General features: G+C 36.6%; 1 protein-coding gene across 1 annotated transcript; it reads left to right on the forward strand.

The window, feature by feature from the left end:
• On the forward strand, nt 1-9,175 carry LOC141284718 (claudin-3). The gene is made up of 2 exons (XM_073817730.1): nt 1-529; nt 8,523-9,175. Exons 1-2 carry the CDS (start codon nt 49-51, stop codon nt 9,173-9,175), a joined length of 1,134 nt encoding a protein of 377 aa, XP_073673831.1. The 5' UTR covers nt 1-48.
• Nucleotides 9,176-10,724: the final 1,549 nt, after the last annotated feature.

Genomic DNA, 10,724 nt, shown 5'->3' on the forward strand with positions numbered 1-10,724 from the left:
CCTCTGCGAATGGAATTGATTTCATAGCACATTCCCGTATAAAACAGAATGGCAGCTCTAGGGTTGGAGATATTAGGGGTCACCCTGGCTGTGTTCGGTTGGCTTGTCGGCATCGTGTCTTGCGCTTTGCCCATGTGGAAGGTCACGGCTTTCATCGGGGTGAACATCGTGACGGCGCAGACCATATGGGAGGGAATCTGGATGAACTGTGTGGTGCAAAGCACTGGACAGATGCAGTGCAAAGTCTACGACTCCATGCTGGCTCTCAGCTCAGACTTGCAGGCGGCCCGGGCTTTGTGTGTGATCGCTATCATGATGGGAGTACTGGGACTCCTGCTCTCCATTGTGGGGGCCAAGTGTACCAATTGCCTAGGGGAGGAGCGGGCCAAAGCCAGAGTTATGATCGCCGCTGGAGTCACCTTCATCTGCGCTGCGGTCATGCACTTGATCCCTGTGTGCTGGTCTGCTCACAGTATCATCGTATCCTTCTACAACCCCGTAATCATTGAGGCACAAAAGAGGGAGATCGGTGCGTCTCTTTACCTGGGATGGGCATCTAGCGCACTTATACTCATTGGAGAGGGGATTCTCTGCTGCAGCTGCCCCCCGCAGGAAGAAAATAGGTACGGTCCACCCAGCAGGATGGTTTACTCCGTTGCACGGTCCGTACCACCCGCTGGCTTTGACAAACGAGACTATGTGTAAACAAACATATCCTTTTGTATTGCAACTTTTTTGTATTGTGAGTTCTGCTGTTTTGCCATTCAAATGTATTTTCTAATTTGCTGTGCTTTTTTTTTTGTTACCCACTTTATGTAACCAGTTTTGAAGAATTGCAAGTATTATATCACTACTAATAATAAGCACATGCATTAGTTGTATGTATAGTGTATATTGATAACGATGTTGTCATTTTTAGTATTGTGTTATTGCTAATATTTAAAATGTCTTCAGTGTTTCAATATTTGTTTGTAAAACTTTCATTATATGCATCTATATGTTATATAAGTTCATGTTCTATTGTGTGCCATTCTCTGTCTGTTGCAGGGTAAATATAAAAAGACACATGTATAAAAATGGTCTAAGCTCCATGATTTTTTTTTTCTGGTCCCAATTAATTTCATTTATTAACACTTTCCTCACCAGTTTTTTTTTTTTTTTTTTGGCAAGCTATTGTCGGCATTTTTTAAAAGTTTAAATTCTAAAAAAGTTTAAAAATTTTATTAAAACTTAATTATGAAGGGGATGACTATTGTTTAGGAAGTGTTTAAACATTGCATTAACTACTGATTTTGTTGTTGTTGTTGTTTTTTATTATTATCACTCTGTAGATTATTTAACAACATATTTCTGTCTTTGAAAGACTTTTGTCTTTCAAACACATTAAAATGCACAAATTCACAAACTTTTTTGTCATCTGACCTTCTTTCACCTAATATATTTCCTTGATGTACCTCTTAAGATTTTAAAATTAATATTTGTATAAATGTATGATATTTGCATGTTCATGTTTCTCTGACATTGGTTATGGTCACATGACATGCAGGTAAACAAATAAAACATATAATTTTTAGTAAGTGTTTTATTTTGATTGATTTTAAGTGGAGACACTGCAGGCAAAACACTGTTTTTTTCATGCACCTGCAAGTTTGAGATTTTGGGCTTTTTGGTGTTTCATAAAGGTTTTTTTTTAGACTAGTAGAAAATAAACATCCAAAAGACACCTTTAAGTGTTTCTTTATAGCACTTTATCTATTTGTGTCAACAGATTTAAATTACAATACATATTTTTAAAGGCCAAAATTAGTTTTTTCTCCTACACTGAGCCATAAATCTCCACTTCAGTAGAACTTACACACACCAAAACTTGACATTTTTATTCCTGACTATATCCTGAAGGTTTTTACAGAAGGATTTTTTTATATACAATTTGCTTGATTTGATACAACATTTCTAAGTATTTTCTGAATTATGAAGTGACAAAATCCCCTCTGTAAAAACATTTGACTCTAAAAATTAAACAAAAATTTTGACACTGATTTCATCCAGTGTTTAGATTTTTGTACTAGAAATGTATGCAAATTAGCACATATTTCATTAAACAATGACTCATTCGCATATTAAAACCTAACATTTTAGAAAACTTGTAATACAAAAAATGTTTGCAATTAACAATGTAATCAATCAGTTGAGTAAGGTGATAACTCATAGTTAATTTTTACCCAATTTTTTTTTTACCCTATTCACCTGCAGTGTCTCGCCTTAAAATTAATTATTTACTATTATAATATAATTATAATTTAACATTTAAATGATTTCATACTGTATTTGTATGATTTTAATTATTAGCTTTTTACTAAACTCATAAAGCCCCTGCAGTTAAAAAAGGCAACATTTTCAACAAAAAGCTGAGAAAATCGCTTTTACATCCGGCTTGGATTCTGATGAAAGATCAAAATTTATATTAAGTAGATCATTTCCATCAACACCTCTGACACCTTCATGGCTCAACATTTCCTTTGGTAACGTTAGACAATTTTGTTGGAAGTTTTGATGTATATACTGTTAAAATAATGCTTTTATAGCTTATATGTGCTTCTATCAATTGTTTCTGCTTCTTTACCTGTTTGTGGATCCAGAGTTTCTGAACTATTTCAGAAGATGATAGCCCCCTACTGTATAACAGTCAAAACATGGATTGTTGTAAAAGTCTGTCAGTGGTGGGGAAAGAGTTAACATAACACTGATTTGCTTCAAAAATGTCTTTGAAAATGCACTGAGTGAACTTACTGTGCCATCTTTGTTGAGCTGTCTATGGCACACTATGGAGAACAGCCAGTTTAGGAAGCTTTCATATCTTCAAAAACGAGGTGGTGAGTTGAATCTGCTGTCACTAGGCCTAGTTATTCACCTTTTCAAGGTCTACTCGCTCTCTGCACAAGAATCTTGTCTTTGTCAGGGCCCTAATCTAACCATTCAAGGCTTTCCCAGACAATGGGCCTATTTCAGGGATGAAGATGAGGCACTGGGTCATGGAATGTAACAAAGACACAGAAGAATCTCTAAGAGCTTGAAGTCATACAAAGTTCAAGGATTCTAACTTTGATAATCTACAGTTGAGTATCTTGCAGTCAATAAGACACAACTTTAAAACACATTAATAACACATTGGCTTTTGAACTTTTTTTTTACACATTTAAAAGAGCTTTTTTAATTAAAACATTTAAAAGTAAATTTATCTTCAGCACAGCATCCTCCCCCATCGTTTATGTGGCATATACACAATATTGCCAAAAGTATTGGGACACCCCATTCTAATGAACAGGTTTGACTAATTTATTAATTTCCATGAGTACAAATCTTAATGTTTAAGCATATAATGATATTCTAAGGGATTGTGTTTTTCTAATTTGATAGCAACAGCTTTGACAGGACCCTTTTCTATTCTAACATGACAATGCTTCTATATAATGCAAGGTTAAAAAATAAATGATTAATTCAGTTAGTGTGGAAGAACATGACTGGTCTGCAGAAAGCAAGGAGGGGTTCTAAGGTAGGGGTGTCCCAATAATTGTGTCCATATAGTGTGTGTACAAGTCATTGGTGTTTGGTGATGAGTTTTTGGCTTAAGGTCTGCATTTAAAATCACACCAGAGGTGTTCAGCTGGGATTAGGACTTGGCTTTCTGGAGACCAGTCAAGTTCTTCCACACTGACTGAATCAATCTTTTTTTTTTTTTAACCTTGCCTTAAACACAAAGGCATTGTCATGTTAGAATTGAAGAGGGTCCTGTCAAAACTGTTGCTATCAAATTAGAAGTACACATTCCCCTAGAATATCATTATATGCTAAAACATTAAGATTTGTACTCATGTAAATTACTAAATTGGTCAAACCTGTTCATTAGAAGGGGGTATCCCAATACTTTTGTATATACTTTTGCAATATAGTGTTTATTAAGTTGTAGATTTGTCTAATCAATAATGTTATTGACAATTTTATTTGTGCTTTATGGTCAGATAAGATATGTTATTTGACCACAGAAATGTTACACAAATGTTGGAAAATAAAATTTTATTATAATAAAAAAAATGCTAAAATGATCTATTCGTATTTCATATCTATTGTTGTTTTTAATTTAACTTTTAAAAATTATAAAAAAAAAATAGTAATAAAAAAAATTAAATAATAATAATAATAACAATGATATAATTTTTAAAAAATCCTATTGTAGACAAATTGGAACTTACCAAACACCACATTTAGAAAGAAATATTACCCTAATGACTTGAACTTCAATAACTGGAGGTGGCAGACAAGATGGCTTGAGTGTCTCAGAAAATACTGACCTGAGCAGTCTGTGGTTGAATTTATATGACAATGATGTATTAAAAAGAGTTGTGTACAGATGACAGTGCTGTAAAAATCCCTGTTCACACGGATATGTAAAATTGACTAAAAATGCTGAATTATTGATGGCAAGCAAGTAGTTGGTGACATCACTTGTAAAGTAACACTACACTCATGCATGCACATGACATCATTGTTTTCAGACACCCACATGAGTGATAATAGTAATGTTTTCAAAAATGTCTGCTTTGAAACTCATTTTCAAAAGTTTGCAATTTAAATGATTTCATCACAAGGCATAAGCAGGTAAAACAATCAACAGTTCAGAGGGATTTTTGCTGACCATGTGCATCATTTTCTTGCCACAGTTCACTCGTTTTTTTCTAATGGCACACATGATTACAAGCTATTTCCGTGAACCTGACAATGGGTTCAGTTACACCAATGACCTCCACATTCTCAATACAATAGTATGCATGCACAGTCAAAAAAAAAAAAAAAAAAAAAAAACTGCAATAGTTGTGTGATGTTGTCATGCAGCATAGACCTGAATTCAAGGAATTTCTCCAGTCCCTTGTTGAATCCAAGTTCAAGTATTCTTTAGGTATACTTTATGTAGTAAGTATAAAATATCAGTGTACTAGTAGTATTTCAATACTCCTTGGGACTAAATTGGCCCACTTTCTAGTATATAAAAATTCACCTACAAAACAGTTCACATGTGACATCAACAATTTTTAATCTAAATTTCTAAAAGCAAACCTGATGTTCTACATATTCAATCCAAAGTAAACACTCTGGAAACAAGGATTAGACAAAAATCAATATGTACGTTTTAAATCCATTAGTATCCATGATTTTTAACTCATCTATGAACCTCTGTTTTTGAAGAGTCAGTGATTTGCTAAAATGCTTGCTGAAAGCATGCAATAAATCGTGTTTTCAATATTCTGAGACAATATTCTCACACCTCAGCCATCAAAAGGAAACATGAAAAAGGAAAATGAGACATTCTTAGTGTTTTACATCAGAATAATAAATGGTATGTTGTTTATTAAATCAGATGACCACATTACAAAACCACATAACTTTGCAATACAGTGCTTGATAAGACTAAAATAACTTATCATATTAAGAGTCAAGTCTGTGGCATTGCAAAACTCTCTGAATAGCTTAGGATTTAGGTCATTCTCATCTATGGCCTTAAAGAGCTTGGTTTGATGATTCTGCAACATGGCTATTGTGTTCAGAGCTGAACCAGTTTAACCAGATGAGGTATATGTCTTGCCTGTCAAGGTGGCAGTGACATGGAATGGTTTTGTTGGATGTGCTGCATGGACTTCCCATTGAAAGCCACTAATGGTTATCACAACTTTCTCCACGTAGAAGTTTCTCATATCTCCAGTGGTCAGTGCCATCCAGGGATGTGAGATGTGGCCATAAGCCAAGTAGTGAGTGTGCTAGCCTTGTTGAGACCGTTTGGTGCTGCTTTATATATGTGAAGACATAGCTGCTCAGACACCAATAGCCAGTGTATTACGCTGGCATTATTCAGTATTTTTTTGGAAAGGTTTTTTCTCATTGCATCAGCTACTAAATGTTGAGATAACAAAAATCGCAAGAGAATGGAAATGAACCTCGCTGGAGACTCAAAATTACAATATAGTACCACAATATGAATATGTGTCACGTGTGTCGAGTATGCCTTGGGTATATAATTATTTGTATCAATATTAATATTAATATTGTTTTTTCCCTTTATTTCATTTGACCTTGAAGTAATGCAAAAGTAATCATTAATCATTAATACTTGTGATACTTTATTTATTTATTTATATTATTATTTATTATTATTATTATTATTATTATTTTGCAGTTACCCTTCCAACCACCCTTCCAACACAAGGTATTAATTTAAACAATTTGGAACAAACATGAGGAAAAAACAGTTGCTGAAACAGTTGCTTAATTTAATAGAAGTTGCCAGCGACCCATACAAAACAACAGCAACCTATACAGTGGGGAAAATAATTATTTGATCCCCTGCTGATTTTGTGCATTTGTCCACTGACAAAAAAAATCATCAGTCTATAATTTCAATGGTATTTTTATTTTGACAGTGAGGGACAGCAACTGTCAGCAATAACAACAGCAACAACATAAAAACAAACAAACAAACAAATCCAGAAAAACATATTTCAAAAAAGTTATAAATTGATTTGCAGTGAAATAAGTATTTGACCCCTTCGCAAAACATGACTTAGTACGTGGTGGCAAAACCCTTTTTGGCAATCACAGAGGTCAGACATTTCTTGTAGTTGGCTATCAGGTTTGCACACATCTCAGGATGGATTTTGTCTCACTCCTCTTTGCAGATCCTCTCCAAAGGTTTTGAGGCTGACGTTTGGCAACTCAAACCTTCAGCTTCCTCCACAGATTTTCTATGGGTTTAAAGTCCGGAGACTGGCTAGGCCACTTCAGGACCTTAATGTGCTTCTTCTTGAGCCACTTCTTTGTTGCCTTAGCTGTGTGTTTTGGTTCATTGTCATCCACGACCCATTTTCAATGAGGGAAGGAGGTTCTCACCCAAGATTTGATGGTACATGTTCCCATCCATCGTCCCTTTGATGCGGTGCAGTTGTCCTGTCCCCTTAGCAAAAAAACACCCCCAAAGCATAATGTTTCCAGCTCCATGTTTGACGGTGGGGATGGTGTTCTTGGGGTCATAGGCAGCATTCCTCCTCCTCCAAACACGGCGAGTTGAGTTGATGCCAGAGAGGTCGATTTTGGTCTCATCTGACCACAACACTTTCACCCAGTTCTTCTCTGAATCATTCAGATGTTCATTGGCAAACTTTAGGCCTGTACATGTACTTTCTTGAGCAGGGGGACATTTGGGGTGCTGCAGAATTTCAGTTCTTCATGGCGTAGTGTGTTACCAATTGTTTTCTTGGTGGCTATGGTCCCAGCTGCCTTGAGATCATTGACAAGATCCTCCCGTGTAGTTCTGGGCTGATTTTTCACCGTTCTCATGATCATTGAAACTCCACGAGATGAGATCTTGCATGGAGCCCCATACCGAGGGAGATTTATATACAGTTATTTTGTTTCTTCCATTTGTGAATGATCGCACCAACTGTTGTCACCTTCTGAACAAGCTTGGCGATTGGTCTTGTAGCCCATTCCAGCCTTGTGTAGGTCTACAATTTTGTCCCTGACATCCTTGGACAGCTCATTAGTCTTGGCCTTGGTTTGCTTGCTTTTGGCCAAATTGCTTCTGTGGCAGCTGAGATTAACAAACTGAGATTACGAGCAATCCCTTCAAAAGAGTACTCCTAATCTTAGTTTGCTACCTGTATAAAAAGACAGCTGGGAGCCAGAAATCTTGCTGATTGAAAGATCAAATACCTATTTCACTCATTAAAATGCAAATCAATTTATAACTTTTTTGAAATGCGTTTTTCTGAATTTTAATGTTGTTATTCTCTCACTGTTTAAATAAACCTACCATTCAAATTATAGACAGATAATTTCTTTGTCAGTGGGCAGACATACAATATCAGCAGGGGATTAAATAATTATTTTCCCCACTGTACCTGTAATTTACATCAACAAACAAACAAACAAATAAATAAATGTGGCAATAATTGTGAGCAGTTAGAGATTTCTGTATTAACATAGCTCCTTATAAACACTGGGTTTTCACAGATTATATTAATTTAAATAATTTAATGACTTAATCAATGAAGAGGTCTTTGTTGGCAATACAGTAAAATTACTCGTCCATTCAGAGAAATATTTTAAAAATGTTTATTTTGTCTCTACCTTTATAAAAATCAAAGTATAAAAGTCAAAATAAAAGTCATTGTGGAATGTGCACAGAGTTGATGCACAAGCACATGACCTTTTGTTATTAATTCCCAATGCTGTCCAGTAATGGAGGGCAGTTTTTGTTCTGGTGTGACTAAGCCTTCCTCTGTGTAATGTCTCCATCCTAACAGACTCCTCCTCTCTACCTGATCTGGGGTATAAAGGACACTTGTTTTGTCACAGATGCGCTCTGTTTGTTCTGAGGCATTGGCTCAAATTAGACAAACTGCAGGTTCCCAAACTGCTGTCCAGGTATTTTACCAGCATCTCTGGCATTGCATTTCTGGCACAGATCCTTAAAGAAGACATGTCTTTAGGCCTGGAGCTCATAGGTATTGTGTCATGTGTGCTGGGCTGGCTTTTGGCCATCGTGGCTTGTACTCTCCCCATGTGGAGGGTCACAGCCTTCATCGGCTCCAACATCGTGACGGCTCAGATTATCTGGGATGGCCTGTGGATGTCCTGCGTGGTTCAGAGCACCGGACAGATGCAGTGTAAAGTCTATGACTCCATGCTGGCTCTCTCTCAGGACCTCCAGGCAGCTCGAGCCCTGACTGTCATATCCATCCTTCTGACCGTCCTGGCTGTACTGGTGTCCATCGGAGGAGCGAAGTGCACTAACTGCATCGAGGAAGAGTCGTCCAAAGCTAAAGTCATGATCCTAGGAGGCGTACTGTTCATTGTAGCTGGGCTTATGCAGCTAATTCCCATATCCTGGTCTGCCAACAGCATCATTAGGGACTTTTACAACCCTTTGCTGCCTGACGCCCGGAGACGCGAGCTGGGAGCGGCGCTCTACATCGGCTGGGCAGCAGCTGTGCTCCTGATTTTGGGGGGCTCATTGCTTTGTTGCTCCTGCCCTCCACAGGAGAAAAAATATAACCCGTCTCGGATGCCGTATCCTGCGTCTCGCTCGACAGCTGGGGGAGGGTATGACCGAAGAGACTATGTGTGAAACAAAGAAAGGACAACTCTGGATTCAGCGTTGCAGTGCTCAGTACATGAGCAGCAATTTCTGGAAAAGAAGTGAAAATATGCCACGCATTCTACATCATGGGAGAAACATGTCTGATAAAGTTGTTTGATGTTTTTGGTCTCCATGTAAGTGCAACGTTGGCTGTTAAGAATATAAGGACACTGACAGTGAGAAATGACCTTTTGTAATTGCTATGAAAATGCAAACTAGGATTGTTATGCTCAACTGAAGTCTGAGCGAAGCATCATTTTCAGTCAACTGAGGTGTATAGAGTTGACTTTGCATTTGTTGGTTATTTCTTTTAGTTTGTTGTTTTTATTTTGAACTAGTTGCACTAAGATTTTCTATCTGATTTAGATTTATTTTTGACTGTGTGATCACTACATGTTGAAGATTTTAAAATCTCATTATCCTTTTTCTTAAACCTTCAACTAGACATTTGCATTTTAATATTTATATGATTGTTCTTATCTAGTACAAATGGAATTTGAAAACCACAAACATTTTTTTATTGGTTCATAAACATTTCCAGCTAAAATGTAATAAACTGAACTAAAAGCTGGCCCTAGGATTGTTTAAGTGTGGCCCAGAATTGTGGGAGGAGGGTTAGAATGGTGAGAGTTTGAGTGCTTTCTTTGCGAGCACTGACGCAGAAAGAACAGCTGAGAACTACAGGTTTCTGTAAGGCAATTTTGTCCTACAGTGTCCATATTGTAGTCTGTGTAGGTAGTGCTGAGCATAAAGATGTTGTATCTTTGTGTTTGAGTACAATAATAAATGAGTACATCAACCTATGATGAATTTTATATATAGTATTGATGCTTCAATCATCTCTGTACCTCTTTCTTTAAAAGGACGTAATGATGACTGGAGAAAACCTGAAACTCAAGCCATGGGGCCATGTTACCTGCAGTTAGCAACAAAGCCACATACACACCAGTAATCATGAGCAGATCACCTAACAAGTGCAGGTGGCAAATGGTGGCACGAAGGGACAGAACAACAGAGAAACAGCAGAGTTACACAAATGCACTTGTCAGAGGTTAATTATTCAGCTGAAGCATTAGCTTCATTATAGCAAAAAATAAACGGAAGAATAAAAAGGAAAATACTTAGTCAGAAACCTATTTTCGTAATTCTGTTGTGAAATGTGTTGTAACTAAATTACATGATGGAAAACCAATTTTGGCAGCTTCTAACAGCGTCAGCGTGAAATATTGAAGAGGGCCTCATATGGGTGACACATACATCAGCATATCACTTTACCAGGGTATGTCACCTGTTTCTATAACCACAGGATCAGTGTCAGCTCAATTAAGGACAGTATGAAGGCTAAATTACCTTCTTTGATAATATTAACACCATTAATAATTAGTTTGGTCTTATATCAAAATAATAATCATATTAGTGATTGTCTATTTAATCTATTTATTACTGTATGATCTATAAAAAATGGTTTCTAGCATACACAAAGGCATACAATACAATACAATATATGTAACCCAGAATAAAAAGTAACAAGTCTTAA

Source organism: Garra rufa, chromosome 14 (genome assembly GCF_049309525.1).
Source record: "Garra rufa chromosome 14, GarRuf1.0, whole genome shotgun sequence".
NCBI lineage: Eukaryota > Metazoa > Chordata > Actinopteri > Cypriniformes > Cyprinidae > Garra > Garra rufa.